This window comes from Chrysoperla carnea, chromosome 5 (assembly GCF_905475395.1).
Source record: "Chrysoperla carnea chromosome 5, inChrCarn1.1, whole genome shotgun sequence".
NCBI lineage: Eukaryota > Metazoa > Arthropoda > Insecta > Neuroptera > Chrysopidae > Chrysoperla > Chrysoperla carnea.
In genome coordinates, this window is record NC_058341.1 from 9,926,299 (window position 1) to 9,943,810 (window position 17,512).

The 17,512-nt window shown below is 29.5% G+C and overlaps 3 protein-coding genes across 3 annotated transcripts; 2 read left to right on the top strand and 1 right to left on the bottom strand.

Annotated features, from left to right (window-relative positions):
• The first annotated feature begins 493 nt into the window (after positions 1–493).
• On the top strand, positions 494–1,989 carry LOC123299769 (zinc finger protein 501-like). The gene is made up of 2 exons (XM_044882106.1): positions 494–649; positions 710–1,989. Exons 1-2 carry the CDS (start codon positions 533–535, stop codon positions 1,880–1,882), a joined length of 1,290 nt encoding a protein of 429 aa, XP_044738041.1. The 5' UTR covers positions 494–532; the 3' UTR covers positions 1,883–1,989.
• A 1,981-nt stretch (positions 1,990–3,970) lies between these two features.
• Positions 3,971–5,018, top strand: LOC123299772 (transmembrane protein 192). The gene is made up of 2 exons (XM_044882110.1): positions 3,971–4,075; positions 4,139–5,018. Exon 2 carries the CDS (start codon positions 4,153–4,155, stop codon positions 4,897–4,899), a length of 747 nt encoding a protein of 248 aa, XP_044738045.1. The 5' UTR covers positions 3,971–4,075; positions 4,139–4,152; the 3' UTR covers positions 4,900–5,018.
• Positions 5,019–6,101: 1,083 nt separating this feature from the next.
• LOC123300496 (serine-protein kinase ATM) lies at positions 6,102–16,934 on the bottom strand. Its single transcript, XM_044883078.1, has 19 exons — positions 16,867–16,934; positions 16,610–16,801; positions 16,135–16,312; positions 15,803–16,048; positions 13,845–14,467; positions 12,929–13,172; positions 12,466–12,746; positions 12,183–12,271; positions 10,806–11,713; positions 10,232–10,623; positions 9,678–9,904; positions 9,381–9,607; positions 8,627–8,895; positions 8,298–8,433; positions 7,827–8,041; positions 7,610–7,765; positions 7,110–7,365; positions 6,721–7,011; positions 6,102–6,648 (listed from the first exon to the last, which is right to left on the bottom strand). The coding sequence occupies exons 1-19, from the start codon at positions 16,882–16,884 to the stop codon at positions 6,482–6,484; spliced, it is 5,115 nt and encodes a 1,704-aa protein (XP_044739013.1). The 5' UTR covers positions 16,885–16,934; the 3' UTR covers positions 6,102–6,481.
• Between the last annotated feature and the right edge of the window lie 578 nt (positions 16,935–17,512).

Consider the following 17,512-nt stretch of genomic DNA (forward strand, 5'->3'; position numbering starts at 1 on the left):
TTTTATATAAACTTTTATCTCCTATTTTAGCCCCTTAAAGAATGATTTTTCATAAAGTGATATATTTAACTGTTGTCTCAATTAAACCATGAGTACATATATCAGTTTTTACATTTCTAACTTTAAGAATGGCAAATTTGATGAGACTTTTCTTTTAAATTAGTTGTTTGTAAACAGTATGAAGTTAAACTGACCACATCCTCCTCACTTTCGACTTGATTTTTCCACATTTAATCGCATGACCTGCTTTCAATAGCATTTCACCTTCAGTAAAATTACGATTACTCGGTTTTGTTTGACTCCCACAACAAATTTCATTAATATTAATCATTCTCTTCTTGAAAAATTTTACAAAGAGTATGTCTATGTTATTTTTAAAATTATCACACAGCCAGCAGCCTAAAGCCTAATTCTTCCTGTCGTGATCATAAATATGAAAGTTGGCAACATGCCAAATTAAATTCATTGACATTTGACATGAAACCTTTGGAGGTTATATTATGACATTTAAATTCATGTTTTACACCCAAAAATGCTGAATTTTGACAATATTTGCCGTACCTGTTCATTGCAGGGTGAATTAAAACCTCTTTTCTTTGAAGATTTTCAAAGTCCTGCAGAAATGTTAACCCAGATAATTGATATTAAGGTAGAGCAAATAGTTTTTAATTTTGATAGGAAAATTTACAAAATTTTGTTGCACAAACAGGTAATAAAAGGTGATAAATATCCACAAAATATTTGTACGAGATGTTTGGATACTTTAAGATCTGCTTACATATTTAAGAATCAATGTTTAGATGCATTTAAAAAATTTGAACAATATTTATCACTTAATTCAGAAACTATAAATATCGTTTGTAAAGAAGAACCGGTTAATGCTGTTTTCGTAAAAGAGGAACAACAATCAGATCATTCAGAAATAGAAGACGAGTTGCTCGAAATAGATAATAAATTAGAAAATAATACAGAGATAAAATCTTACGAGTGTGAAACGTGCAATGAAAAATTCGAAAATCAAAAAAATTATGAAAAACATTTAAAAAAGCATAAACAATTGTATATTTGTCCTATTTGTGGTGAACAATTTTCAAGTAAATATCCGTTAAAACAACATAGCCTTAAACATTCAAACGAAAAACCTTATAAATGTGAAAAATGTAACGCCCAATTCAAGCATCCAAAAAATTACAAAAGTCATCTCAAAAAGCACGAAGAATCATACATTTGTTCAATTTGTGGTAACCAGTTTTCAAGTAAGAAACATTTAGAACAACATAGCCAGGAACATAATAATGAAAAACTACTCTCCAACGGAGATTGTGAAAAATCTTTCGATCAATGTCCCGTTAAGTTAAAAAATATCAGTGATGAGTTCGTTAATTCCAAAGTGACGGTCGAGAAACTTTTGCCAAAAGTAGAATATAAGAAAAAATTCCTTTGCGATTATTGTGGACGTGGGTACACTGATGCTACAAAATTAAATGCTCATATACGAACTCATACCGGTGAAAAACCTTTTTCATGTATTGAATGTAATAAATTTTTCACAGGTAAAAAAAATTTACGGCAACATAATCGAATACGTCATTCGAATAAAAAACCCTATAAATGTGATTTTTGTGAAAAAAGTTTTACCATGTCACATGTGCTAAAACAACATTTAAGGATACACATGAATGCGAAACCATTTACATGTGATATTTGTGATCAGAAATTTCGAGAAAAACATCATTTAACTCGACATCAATTCGTACACACCGGTGAAAAACCATTTTCATGTAGTGTTTGTGATAAACAATTTACACAAAAGAGTAATTTACGTTCGCACATGAAAACCCATATGGGTGAAAAACCGTATGTATGTACGGTTTTCGAGTAGTTTAAAAAATCATTGTACCAAGTATTTATTATAATAAAGAAAATTTGAACGTTTTCTCAAATAAACTTTATACATTTGTTGAAAATTTCGAAAAAATGAATATGTTATCCCGAAAAATGATTTTATACTGTTTAAAATAACCACTATTCATTTATATTTATTTTAGCTGAAATATATAAAATAAAATATCGTTTTTATCAATTTTTCTGGTTTAATTATTTTTATTCAATAGTACCTACCTTTATCTTTTATCCTTTACATCGATTTCAGGAATATCAAACAGAACCTACATTTTTAACAAAATATTACGACAATTATTCATTAATGGTTAAGTTTATTGGAAAACGGTAAGTAAAAAGAAATACGAAATGGGAGTTGAATGAAAAAGGTTAGTAAAAGCAAAATAAATACTAAGTTTAAGAACACGAAGTTTATTGAAGTAGGTGAGTAAAAGATATTTTTATTACTATATTGATAAGTATAGTATGTCAAAGATAGAGTAGTGGCTAGCCCAGTCGCCTCTGATTAACAAGTACCTCGGTTCGTAGCTAGCATTGTACAGATTAATTTTTAATTAAATAAATTATTATGACGAGATAATGTAATTTTTTTAGATAATTCTTATGAGAAACAAAAGCGACAAATTTAAGTAAGAGAGAGAGAGGTATATTTTATGATATTTTAATTCCCACCCCCTGATTTATGATATAAGTAGGAAAGTGGGGGACTCACACAATTAATTTTTTTTGTGAAATAACATATTCTCCTATTACAAAATTTCAAATTTTAGTCTTAACGAGCGATTTTTTAATTTTATAAGTACAAATTTTAATATTTTGTAATAGGAGAATATGAGTGAGATAAACTATGTGACATGTTCTCCTATTAAAAAGTTTCAAAATTTTAGCGTAACCGCCATTTTTGTACATATTTTTTAATATTTTGTAACAGGAGAACATGGTTTTAAAGAGTAAGATGTCATAAATCACTATTCTGTCAGGGGGTTGGAATTATGATTATTTAAATTGCCACCTCCTGACAGAATAATGATTTATGACATATGTATAACTGACGTTATTTATAGCAAGAGGGCGGGCTATATAGATAATTAAATCTATAAAAAGAGTGGAAAATTTTAACATCAGGAAAAATTCATTTAACTTAAAAAGTAAAAATATAACTTCACCTGGTTTCGAACCAGCGTCCCTTGCTTTCTTAGGCAAGTGCTATACCCACACAGCCACTCAGTTTATATATTATTATGTAATTTAATTAGTACTTACCTTTACTATATAATTAATTAATTCATAATTTTATTCTGAAAGAAAAAATAGAATGGAAAATTTAAAAAATAAACAAAATTTGAAATACATAACCATTTTTATTTATTTATAAAACACAAAAAATGTACATTTTCATAAAACAAATTTACAGAGATTTTCCTTTTCTTATTAAAGTTTTTCTACAAAATAAGTAAAATTGAATGTATATACATGTTTTTAACAAAAATTTTCGAATCCCCACTGTATGCTTTGTTTTTATTACGCTGACTTGGTATACCTAGAAGTTTTACTGTAATTATTATACCCTGTATATATGACATATATCAAGGTATACTAATTTTAGTTCCAAGTTTATAACGCTTAGAAAAATTGATGATACGAACAAAATTTTGGTATAGGTATTCATAAAATTACCTAATTTTTAGGGACATAATTTTATTATTTAGGACTGATAAGTTTTCATTTAATTAATTAGTTTTTCAAAGCGTATACTAAGCAAAATAATTAAAAATTCCTAAATTCTAAAATTATATTCCCAAATCCTCCCAAACGATTCCCAAATGAATGGAAATACTTAGTTTGAGTGAAAAATAACAATTTTATCTGCTAAATATACGGAGCTCAGATTACAGGGTATTTCAACAATTAACTCAGTCAACTGTTTGTTTTAACTTTTTTTTTATTATTTAATTATTAAAATAAAATAAACAAGTTTCGAATAAAAGTTCATAAAAAAATTCAACCCTAATTTGATAAGAAATAAAAAGTTATTGAAAAACAATAACAAAAATTTTTAATTCGTGAATCATAACCTAATTAGACAATAAATAATGACTGACAAAGTATGACATTGTATTTAGAAAAGTCATAAAAGTCTTTTGAAAAGTTTCTAGTTTTTTTTTATAAATACGTATGTAAATAAAATTATCGCAATATTAAAAAATTATCAAAAAATTCTTGATTTTATTTTAGAAAAAACGCATCAAAATGGCAACAGATGACGAAGAATTAATGCCACAAATAAAAGAATTTCGACCATTACGAACAATCATCCCTATGATAATCGAATTACTTTTTATAACTGGTTTAGAAGTCTCATCGATTATCTTGATTGTACGACAAGAACGGGATGAAAAATGTTTGTCATATTTTATTCTATTATATTTACATGCGGCCCATTGGTTTATTACGGTCATCATTGATTTTATATTAAAATATGAACACCATCTCGTACGTACAAATGGTTATTTAGAATTTTATCGTAGTACGTTAAATCATCATCGATATCCATTTTATATCGTTAGTTTATGGACAACAACATTATCGATTATCCAAACTTTAATACAACATTTCTATTTAGATAATTTAGAATCGCATTGTTTAAATGCAGGATATTTACGACCTTTAACGTATTACTGTTCGATTATAACTCTAGAATTTTTATTATTATTTGTAATTATCGTTAATTATATCATAAAAGTATATCAATTTAATAAATTACAACCGTTACCGGACGTACAAAGAGAGGAATGGGCATTTAATTCAAATCAATCGAATTTTATTATCAATGAAATTGGTCATGGTATTCAAGGAGGTCATGTTGATGATTTACTTGAAAAACAAGCGGATTTAATACAATATTTACGTGAGCATAACGATAAAATGAATGAGAAAATTATGCTTTTAAATGCACAATTACGTGCGAGAACTACAGCAACTGTTGTTGATACATAAATTTTGTTATAATATAGAATTATTTTTATTGTGATAAGAATTTAGGAAGAAAGACTGCGCTTAAAAATTTTTTATTTTTGCATAATACACACAAATGTTTATACTATATGTTGGATTGCTAACACATTTTCCAGTTGTTGGCTGGTGTGTCTAAAAATATATAAATATCTGTGTCATATACTACTTAAAGTTTTGTAATATTATAAAATTTAATAATTATGTATATTTTTTATGTTTTCTAATTTTAATAGACTTTTAAAAAAGTGTGTAATTAATTATTTTATACATTGTAATTATATTTCAATAAAGTTGTATAAAATATATTTTTATTTAGTTGCACCATATTCAATCAACCTTCAATAATATGAACTCAATTCACAAATTTTCAACTCTAGCTCTTAATTTTTGGAGGCGGTTTAACTACAACAATAGGCGTTACAGCCCGACGTGAGCCTTGGCCTCCTCTACAATGCGGTCCTGGGTCTTGGTTCCTCATCCAGTGACTCGCATTGTCCTCAAATCATCCAGCACCTGGTCCATCCATCTGAGCCTTGGTCTTCCTCTCTTTCTGGTAGCATAAATCTTGGCGTTAAGTATCTTCTTCGGCATTCTGGCGTCTTCCATTCTCTGGACGTGCCCAAACCAACGGAGTCTTTGGGATTTGATGAATTCATTCTGTCTCATTGATTTGTACCGCTCCATAGATTCTTCTGATTAATTTTCCGTTCGAACCTTCTTATCTTTTCCTGATCTTCTACCGTGAGTGTCCAGTTTTCACTCCTATAGGTTATTACTGGTCGAACCAAAGTCTTGTATATTTTCAACTTTGCCCTGCTTGTAATCAGCTTGCTTTTCAAGAGCTTCATATTTGCAAAGTATGCTCGATTGCCTCTCTGGAGTCTTTTTTTTGGTTTAAAGAACTGCCAAACTTTAAAAACTGAGATATAAACATGATATTTTGACGTGACGATACATTAACTCACCAAAAACGCAGTGACGGGTTAACCATTAAACTAAGGACCCTAGAGAAAATTTAAAAAAGAAAAAGATAATTTTGTACGAGGGCGCCACAAGGGGGTTTTACGAAGGCTAAAAAAACAAATTATTATAAGAAAGGCAAAAATAAGACTCAAATTTTAAAAAATTGTTCATTTATTTTTTACAATTAATATAAAACAAATTTAAGATAGTACATCCGTAAATAAACTTTTCATCCTCTTGAGAGTTCTTAAATTTAAAATTTCTTGACCGTCTTCTTCAAAAACAACTTATTGATACAACTAATTTATGGCGAATATTTTTGGAAATAAAAACACGGTTCTTGCCAGATTTATTGGAAAGAGTGGACATACTACCTTAAAATTAAATTAAGAGAAAAATAGACGTAGAAAAATAGACGTAGAAAAATAATTAGTCTGCTATGAGGTTATTAAACAGTAACATCAGTATTTTAAAATTAGTCTTAATTAAATGAATTTGCGATAAGAACTTTTATCGACTCTTAAGGCATTAATTACATCACAGTTTTTATCTCACCAACACAAAATTATTTTAGGAATTACAAATTAAACGAATAACAATTTTATGCAAACGGACTCCATCCAACAAATATTCGACTTAAATTAACAGGATTTCGAGCTTCTTGAATTAATTGCTCAACTTGTCCTTCCACACTCATTATTCGACTATTTTCTATTCCTTGCAATTTTTGGGTTAACCTTAACAAAGCACGTTCAGCCATTTTATTTACTTCAGTATCTAAAAAAAAAAAATATGAATTTAATTAACCGCAAACCATGTGAATAAAATTTACCAATTTACCTTCAACAACTTGAGTTGTAGCATTAAAATTTTGTCGAACTCCTCTAGCTTGGATTTTCATAGCCGTTGAAACTGATATGTTCCACAGATATAATGGATCATACAGTAAAACTTCTAATATTGTTATGATGATTTCAGAGTTTTGTCGCAATACTGACATTGTTTTCTCACAAGATCTTCGAAAAACACCTTCAACTCCAGATATACCCATACCATCTTCAATATCACGTGAAAGGCGAAACGGTATTGTTTCAGGTGTTGGAAGAACTTTTCCTTGATCGAATGCAATACCTAGGAAAAAAAAGAGGTTTGAGGGTAAATCTTTCTGTTTCATGTTTAGAAATAACGATGCGACTTCCGAGTCTAAGTAGTTTACAAAAATTACTTACCAAAATCAATATGAATTACTTCTGCTGTTGAGGTATCAATGAGAATATTACTTAAATGACGATCGCCTAATCCTAAGATATAACCAATCATACTGGTGGCAGCTACACTTAACGTGTATGCTCTTCGTCTTTCCCACCAAAAAGCAGCTGAGCTACCAAACTTTTCGAAAAAGAAATAATGCAATGCTGGTTGAAAATGTGCACATATATTGTTAAATTCATGCAATTTTCGTTCATTATCCTTGGACGAAACAGCCTGAAAGTCAAACAAAAATTTTTTTAATTTTCCCAAAAAAAGAGTCAGTTTTTTTACAATCGAACTGGCCTGTGCGCAGGAATCATCCAAGGGGGGTTCAAAATTTTGTTTATTATGTTAGGTCATAAAGTTAATAAAAATAGGAAACTCTTTTTACAAGTAAGAGAACATCAAAGGAAGAACTTAAAAAAAAAACCTGAATTTTTCACTTTCGAAAAGGATATTGTAGGGGATTTATATTTACCTTATACTTTTCTACACATTGTAAATATGTATAATCTTCTGGATGATATTTTGCATGTGCTCCTTTCACTCCTTGACCACCAATTAAATAGCTTGACAATGGTAAAGTATTATCACACCATTGTAAAATACCGCTTTTACGGGATAAAGGAACAACCTTAAAATTACAAATTTCATTTAGTCAAAAATTAAAACTATTTTTACATTTCAAACTTTACTTTGTAAGTTCGTATTGTAAGATGTCGTAAGTCGTTTGAAGTTAAGAGTGTATTTAAAATACTAAAAACTTGTTGCATAACAGCATCTTGTCGTAAATCATCTTTGCCTTTAACCATTTGATTTCTGGCTACACCATCTGATCCAATACAAATAACTTTTTTAGGTTTATTTATTCCTCCTGGTGTTGACCATTCATTTTGCCATTTGTAAATTCCTACAAAAAATTTGATAATTATAAAACAAATTTAAAAAAAACAAAATAATAATAAAACATAAGAAGGGTACCGTCAAGGGTACCTAGATCAAGAGTACGTCTGTGCTCTCCTATAGAAGAACATCTTGCTATGGGAATGACAGGCTCGGGTAAAAGGATCATTTGAGACGACCCATCTCATTCTTTTTAACGCCAGAGTGTTATTTAGTGCCAGGCGAATCAGTTCCTCAATTTTATTGTATTAATGATTACTTACCAACTATATCCTCATAATTTGTTGACGGTTTCACAGGAAGATCTAACGTATGAAACTGAACATGATCCAAATTTTGTAATTTTAAAATTGGATGATTTGATGGAATTTTTTGTTTAGTATTCGGAGAAATTTGACGCTAAAATATAAACATGTGTAAATTTTCGACCATATAACCAAAGCGAATCAAAAAAGGAGACATTAATTGTTGACAAAACAGATAGAATTTAATTTTCGGTTAATTTTTTAACTTTTTAGTGCATATTTTTAAAACCGATTCTATTTTTATTCATAAAATTTTATTCTTTCTATTTTAAAATATTATAAATTACCTTTTCATCAAGATATGCTAGTTTTATTAAAGCATCAGAAACTGCATCCATACTTATTACAATTTTTTTTATTTTAGAATTTCTCGATAATTTTTTTATAATAATCTGAGCTTGTAAAACTCGTGGATGTGATGATGAAGTGTTTGTAGAACTTGCGGATGTTGATTTCTTGTTATTATTATCTTGCAAGAATTCATTATCTTTTGCGGCATTTGCTAAAGCAAAAATTATTGGCAAAACATGATGCGGATGATCAATAGCACATTTTTCTGAAATTAAAGAAGATTTGAGAATATTTAGTGGTTTTAGCCAAATGCATAGAAGAATTAAATAATCTTTTTTGTAAAATTCTTAAAGATTTGAATCGAAATCAAAGATATTTTCTTTATTCTAGATATCTAATCCTCCGTTAAGGATTTTGATTCATCTTTTAGTCCTAGGAAGAACAAAAGTTAGACATAGACAAGTATTATTTAATTTGATTAAAAAATGTGCTGGTTCAATTTGTTACAAATTGAATCAGAGGCGGATTCAGGCTTAGATCCGTGAGGCCTATGCCTATTTGAAGGGCATCCAAAATTTATAAAGTTGCTAAATAATTTTCCCAGTTCCTTAAAAGTTGAAATGAATTAAGTTTTTCGTCAACTGTGACATTCAATTTTACTATTTTTTCTCTAACATTAGGGCCTAAAGCGGCATCGAACCTAAACCCGTCACTGAATTTGTATCCTTTTAGATTTATAATTTTTAATACCAATAATATCGTTAACTTGCTCAGCAAATCCGTCTGCAGGCGAATTCGTAATATGTGGTGCTATTTGTGGCAAAACTTGTAAAAATTTAAATGTAGGAATTAATTGTAATTGTTCTCCTATTAAATCATTTAATTCATCATGATTTCGATTTTCTAACCATAATGAAAATAAACGGAAAATTGATAAATTATAATTTTCACATTTAATCAGGCACAATAAGTAATATCTGTAAAATAAAAAAATTTTATTAATAATCTTTCAATAAGGATACAATTTAGATTAAATCAATTAATTACTTAGCAGCCATTAACAAATTTTTATTAAACATTTCTTGATAATTTTCTATGTCTGCCTCATCCAGAGCACAGTTCCTTTTATTTGTGAAATACATTCTTCTTTCATCTTCTGAAGCCGCCTTCACATCTTTATTATATTTAGCTTCAAAATTCGCGCATAATTCTTTTGCTTTTAAAATACATGACTGCTTAATTTCATAAGCTTGTGAATTTAAATATTTTTTGACCTGAAATAATAAAAAAAAGGTTATTTTAAACACGCTTTTATTAGCTTGACCTGTATGTATGTACGAATGTAACGAAATCTTTCAGCGTAATTTTCTCGAGCGTGTAGATATCCGATTCACTTAAAAATTTGCACTATTATCAAGGATCGATGACAGTACAATAATTTAGTAAATTTATCCTAGTATCCTGACCAGAATCTGCAGGATAAACGATCGACAAACTTATCTGGAATATTAATCATGGTCTCAACGGTGTATTGTCGTTGGTGTTCGCTCCTCATGCGAAAGGTCGTGAGGTAATAAAAAAATGAATATTATCTATCTTACTTCTTGATGTTCATTATCAGAAAACTTTGCAAGTGCAGCATATGAAGAATAACGATTTTCATTTTCTTCCTCTCCATGTAAATTAAAACGATCCAAAGTATTTAATGCCTCTTCAAAATAAACGTTCGGATTTTCAGCTTGCGTTTCCATCATCCATGTACCATATAAGCGATATGCTTTGGAACGTAACAACTTATCACCACCAAAATCAGACGATAATAAATTTCGTAACAAACTACGTCCAATATTTCTATCTAAATTTAAATTCCATTCAAGTTGTGCCTCTTCTAATTGTATTTTACATTTTTGTATATTTTCAATATTATTTACATGTTTTAGTTTTAATAAAGCCATTCGTGCAACTTGAAACCATTTCTGTTTACGTGCTGTTTCTAAAAATCATGACGAAAATATGTTGGTATTAAAATTTCAAGTATTAAAATCGTCTCCAGAACTTTTCACAAATATAATCAAGGATGCTTTATCCTTAATAAAGGTTAAGGAATTCGGAATGTTTTAAGCATATATGTGTAAGCCCTGCGCAAAGTTCCAGCAATCAAGATGGGCTACTTACCAGCTAAATTAATTTGAAAATTAATTAAATGATTTTGAATAGTTGTTTCTTTGGTTTTATTAAATGCAATTTCTAATAAAGTAATACGTTGATTATAAATCGGTTCCAAATAATGAAAATCCTTTGATTCCATTTGCGATTGTTTATGCCATTTGAAAATAATTTCATTGAAATTTTTAAACGAATAATCCTTACTAAAATCCTCAATTTCTTGTAATAATTGTAATCGCGACAAAGCATTGTATAAATTTTTCGTCGTTTCTAAATTATATTGTAACGATTTTAAAATTAATTTTCGTGTCACTTTTAAATGTTCGTAGTTTGGCTCTTGATCATAAATATTTTTCAACGCAAAGTAATGATTCCTTTCAAAACTTTCATCATCATCTTTGGTAACCTTATTCAATGTCCAATTTTGCATACGCCATAAACATTCATAATCGGTTGTTTTCGTATAAATATTTGCTGTATTATATAATCCAGCGTGTTTTAACGATAATCGATATGCATTCTCAAGTAAAGGATTTGAAATTCTCGTCGTAGACAACATAAAATCATTGTATAAAACCGATTGATCCCAACGACCCATTTTTGAATAATGTTCAACGCGATCTTCCATATTGTATAAATGAGACATTCCACAGCCGTGAACGGCATCGGGATCATCGATATTCGTGTAGGATTGCCGTAGAATTTTTTGCATTATTTCACCTTCATCGGGATGTTGTTGGCATATATATTCAATGATATTTAATCGTCTTGTATCCTTTCTGTATTGTTGCGAACTTTGTATTTTTTGACGACACCAAAGTTCTGCATAAAATACGGCAGTAAAGTAGGATGAACAATCGTATGCAGCCTTTGCAATGTGTAAATAATTTATATCTAAGAAGTTTTTATCATCAGTCCTGTGAATAATACACCCACGATTTAATATATATTTTAAAGTAAGTGAATAACACGGTTCAAATAACAAGCACATAGAGGTATCGGATTCCTATATCGTTGCTCTGCTGTGTTTCAGATGAGCACAGTCGAATGATCTAGCTGTTGTTATAACGCGTAAAGTCTCAGTAATTAAGATGGGCTTGTCGTAACCATTCATTGATTCAATAAATAAAGGATAAGAGAAGGGGCGTTTGAGACGACCCCTCTTGTGAAAACGAGTCCGCGGCTTCATTCCCTTCAATGCCAGAGTAGCCCGGTACCCAGGTCAGTCTGACTGTGTTATTCAGTGCCAGGGAAATTGATTACTTTAGACAGGTATTATTCGAACTTTAACAAGTCGTCATACTCGATGTCTCTCGCATACTGTTATTTTTTCGTGAAATTCGTGTTATATAAGATATAGACAGTAATTAAATAAATTCAACTTACGTATGATTTCGATGCGATCGTAGTTTATTCAAATTGACAACATCCAACATAACTTTAAGCGATTTATGATGAACACGATAATTGTTAAAAATATTTTGGAAAAATAATGAGATTTTATTATTTATAATTTTAATTTGGTTTTTGTTTGCAATTTTACACAGCAACATTTCAATTAAAACAGGTAAAAGTTTTTCAGCAAATTGAATCTGAAAATAATATTAAAATTAACATTCCAAGTAAATAGCGTTAAATGAGATTATTATACGAATTTTTGGTAATTTACCTTTTTCTCACAAAGCTGAATAATAGTTTGAATATAACGCGGTCGATGGATTAATTTTAAGATATTATTTATTAATGTTTTTAACCATGATTCATGCCCTTCTTGTGTTTTATACAGTGGAAGCCATAAATCTGAATCTTGTAAGTTATTGAAAAATTCATTTGAAACACAAAATAAGAATTCTTCGCTAATTTCATATTTCATATCTGACGTTATAAATGGATAAATGTGTTGTGAATTGATTGGACCGATAATATCTTCAAAATTCTCTGGTTTATTATCTACGATAAAGATTGATATGTAATTTTAAAGCTAAGCTTTTATTAAAAAATGTACTAAAAAATAAAGAAAACGTAAAATTTTAAATTTAATCGTTACGTTATAAGTCCTCGTCCAGCAGATTTATAAAATTTTAATAAAAAATTTCAAATTATTTTAAGTTTCCAATAAAAAATTTACTCACAAATAATACAATATCCTTCTGGACTAGACAAAATAGCATATAACGCCTCACTAGCCATTTCACGAATATCCCAATCTTTGTCCACAATATAGTTTGATAATAATTGGATAACAACACCAGCTGTTACTAACGAAATATCAATATCTAGTGAATTAACCAATTGTGTAAAATCTACTTTTAAAATAAGTGTACGAAGATTTGAAGGACCTAATTCTCCTAAACATTTGGCTGCCATTAATTTCACCTAAAAAATAAAATAGAAATTAATTTTAAAAAAAATCTGTGCAAAGCCTTTTATGAACACAAACAACTGCCAATAGTTCGTCAAGAAAATTTCTACAATGTTAAAGTAGTTGGTTCAAAAAGTAAGTATTTGAAAGCAGCGTAGAAAGTTCAAAGCTCCTCCACCGGGATTGCTCTCAGGGTTGATGGGTCAAAGTTTTTGGACCTGACTTGGAGATGTCCTGTCAAGAATCTTACAGCCCTTCTAATCTGCGTTCTAGTGAGTTTCAGGCGAGCACAAGCAAATAGCCTAGCTGTAGTTTTACACAGTTTGGTTTGTCGCATGCCCTGTGCAAAGTCCCAATAATCAAGATAGACTTGTCGTAGTCATTCCTTGATTCGGTAAATTACAGAGCATCTTGCCATGAGAATGGCAGGCACTGGTGTAAGCGGCATTTGAGACGAATTCTTTTGTGTTAATGAGTCCGCTGCGTCATTCCCTTTAACGCCAGAGTGGCCCGGTAGTCAAATCAGCCTGACTGTGTCATACAGTGTCAGGCGATTCAGTTCTTCATAGACTATCCTTGATTGGAATCTTGACGCCTCAATAGCAATTGATTTCTTTAGACAGCTATAATTCGAACCTTAATAACTCCTTTTCTCAACTGAACTCTACACAAAAAAGAGAAATTACCTCCTCATCAGACGAATACGATAATTCAATCAACGAAATAATTAAATTATGTAAAATACTATTACGACACATTTCAAATGATCCTTGCTGAATTTTCAATTGATTATATATTCGAAACAAATCATCCTTTTGTCGTTCCAATAATTTATGTAAACGTTTTAAACTCTCTAAACGTGATACATTCTCAAAATTTTGTATTTTCAAAAATATGTTTATTTCATTTTCCAAATTCTGTTGGTTATTTGTATTATTATATCGTACCGCATCATAAATTTCATTTAACATACGAAACTTATCATCTTCATCGGAAAACGGTTCTAATTGTGAGATTGATTCCGTGATCGTTTCTTTATTGTCAACAATTAATATTTTCAATAAATCAAAAAGATTTTGATGTAAATTTATTGCTGTTTGATTTTTCGTTAATGGTGATATTGAATTGATGATAAAATGGCAGTGTTTTTTGAAGATATCTTCATCAGTTTGAATACAGGTTTCACAAAATTTTATGAAATATTTACAAGTAGCCATACGTAATTGATCACTTTGATTCGAATTTGTAATAATATTTATAGCAGTATGTATAATATCTCTGAGAATAAATTGTAGAACTGGTTTTAATTCTTGTGATTGAAAATAGTTTTCAATCCATTTACAAAAAAATATATATTGCTGGAATGCCAATAATTGTTCATGCTGGTATGTACTTTTATAGATCGGTTTCGAAAGTTTTAATAAACATTTTTGAAAGAAATTTGGTGATATTTTTGCAAACAAAGTAATAAATGAATTAAATTTGTCCTTATTGTCCCTTTGAATCTGGAAAAAAAACAAAAGGAAATTATGTATCTTATATATTAGTTACAAAATTAAAAAACACCACGACAAATGCGATTTTTTTCTTGTAGCTCTCTCTAAACTGAACCGATTTTCTAGAAACATAGCTAAGAACACTTTTAATTAAATTACCTTTCAAAAAAATCAAAATCGGTTCAACTATTTAGGAGCTGCGATGCTCAGACAGACACACACGGAATTGGTTCGAGGATTAAAAAGACAAAATTAACTTACCTCTAAAAATTCTATACATTCCTTAACAGTATTATGTTTAAAATATAATTGATTATTTTGTAGAGTATTATTCGTTAATAAAATATTAAATTTATCATGAAAGTAATTACTGTCATCAAATTTCTTAATTAAATTAAATAAAATGCCTTGTAATTTTGTTTGAATCAATTCGGTTCGATCATATTCAGTTAACATTTCAAATAAATTTATCTTCAAAAAGTTTAATTCTGTTCGAATAGATTCATCTATGTATGTTAAAGGAGTTTTGCTAGCAATTAGAGGTAGAATTTCAACAAATAATTCTGGAAATAATTCCTAAAAAAAATATAAATATATGAAAATCTTTAAATTATGTTCTATATACAGGATGGTGCAAATCAGGCCCGTGCACACGGGGAGTTTGGGTTTTGGGGGTCAGCCTCCTTTCCCCCATTGAGAATCTCTCCGCATAAATCTGAACTAACAATATAGTCTTGTAAATGAAACGCATTTCCAAAATAAACAAAAAACATACTTTAGATCGACAATATCTGAAGGTCTACTAAACGGTTTAGCCAATAAACATCGCAGTGTAGAAGTCGATGCGTACAGGGTTTTGGAAAAGTATTTTTTCCCCTCGAAAAATTAGTTTATTGAAAAATAATGACAGAATATCACATTTTGACATAATCAAATGTTCTCTTACTCGAAAAAATAAGTTCCCTCCTTGGATTGGATGTTTCCTACGCACGGGCCTGGTGTAAATTGAACATTGTAATTTTATCACTTTTGTTTATTTTCTTAAATGATTGCATTTATTTCCTCAATAAGTCGAAAAACAAAAAACTGAATAACAGAAATATGGAATTTTACCTCGATGACAGCTTTTAAATTTTTGTTTAATTTACGGCATATCTCTGTTAGTATATCAACAGAATTTTTCTTCAAAAATAATGGTACAGTTAAAGGAAGATTTTCCGAGAAAAAATCTAAATCTGTATTATATCCTAATATTTTATATGGAAATTTATCCAAACCATGTTTACCGCTACACCATTTCGTTATCAAATATTCTAAATGTGATGCAAAGAAATTTTTTAAATTTTCCTCCTTTTTATTGTCCAATATATACTTTATGGAGGGTTGAACTTTAGCTAAAAATGGTATAAAAAAAAGTATTAATAATTCTGCCAAAAAATTTGTCGAAATATGGGTATTACGAAAGTATTTAATACTGTACCTGTACTAAGTTTGGCGGCATAATTAATTATTGAAAATAAACAATCTGGAAGAATTCTCGAATCACTACAAGCGATTAACGTGTACGTATATAAAATAGAACCAACTCGAAAATTTCTTTCATCTTCCATACTGTATTCATCAGTTTCACTATCGTTTACTTTTAATACTTTCTTTATCTGTAAAAGAAAAACAGTAAAGATATTTTCAAAATTTATTGATCATTTCCGATTTTGCAATATTGATTTTTTTAATATATCTTTTTAAACCGGTGTCATTGTTCCAGGGTATTTAATACCCGGCGGTTTTCTAAGACCCTAATAACTTTAAAACAATACGATAGCTGCAGTCGTTGATCTCTTCCAGCGATTTATTATAGCGTACAAGGGCTATCTTTGGTGACCACAATGATGCCGGGTTAAATATACTGATAAAATTTTAAAAATCCAAAATTTGAACCGTAACAAGATACTTACATTTTTATCAATGTCAGTAAAAAATGACTTTTTCATATGTATGGTAAAATTATCCGAATTAAAGATATCGTAAATGATATCGACTGCTAATAATCGAATATCATGATAAGGACAATATGTATATGTGACTAGTTTATCCCAGGTAGAAAATCGACCATCATCACCAGTTGTCCAATTAAATTGTGGATTTATCTAAAATATACCCATAAAAAATTAGATGAATGACTTAAGTCTTTATATTTTAAATAATTACGTACCATAATCATTTCTTTCATTGTAAGTAAAATCGTTTTGAATATTTTTGGTCCATGTTTTTCAGTACTATATAAAGTATTTAAAAATTTATGTGCAATATTTTTCAGTTGATTATTATTTGACTTCGCCACATATTTTAAAATTTCTGAAAAATATTTGACAGTTAGTCATTAAACCTAATCTGAAAGTGATTATCTGAGGAACGCATTGCTAAGGGAACCGACAATGGCACAGTTGTGATTCATCTCGACGGTAATACAAGTTCACTAAGAATAACCCGGATCAGATCATTCTGTGACCAGATGAGTTCAATTAAAGAACAATTGTCGAGCCGTTTGAGTGAACTGATCTAGATACAGATTGATCAATCTGATCCGGATTATTCTAAGCGTAATTGTACTACCGTCGAGACGAATCGCGGACTAGTATTATTATTATCGTCTAATGTTGATATTTTCAGCATTACAAACAGTTTTTCAATAGATCTATAAAATGCTCTTTCAAATGAATTATAACAAAGTTGGGGTGGATGGGAGTCGGGGATTGAAACATAAAATTCTCTAATTACCATTTTTGAACTTCCACCTCGATATCTAAATCGACGTGTTTTCACACAAAACAATAATCCCATCAGGTCAAGAGTGATTA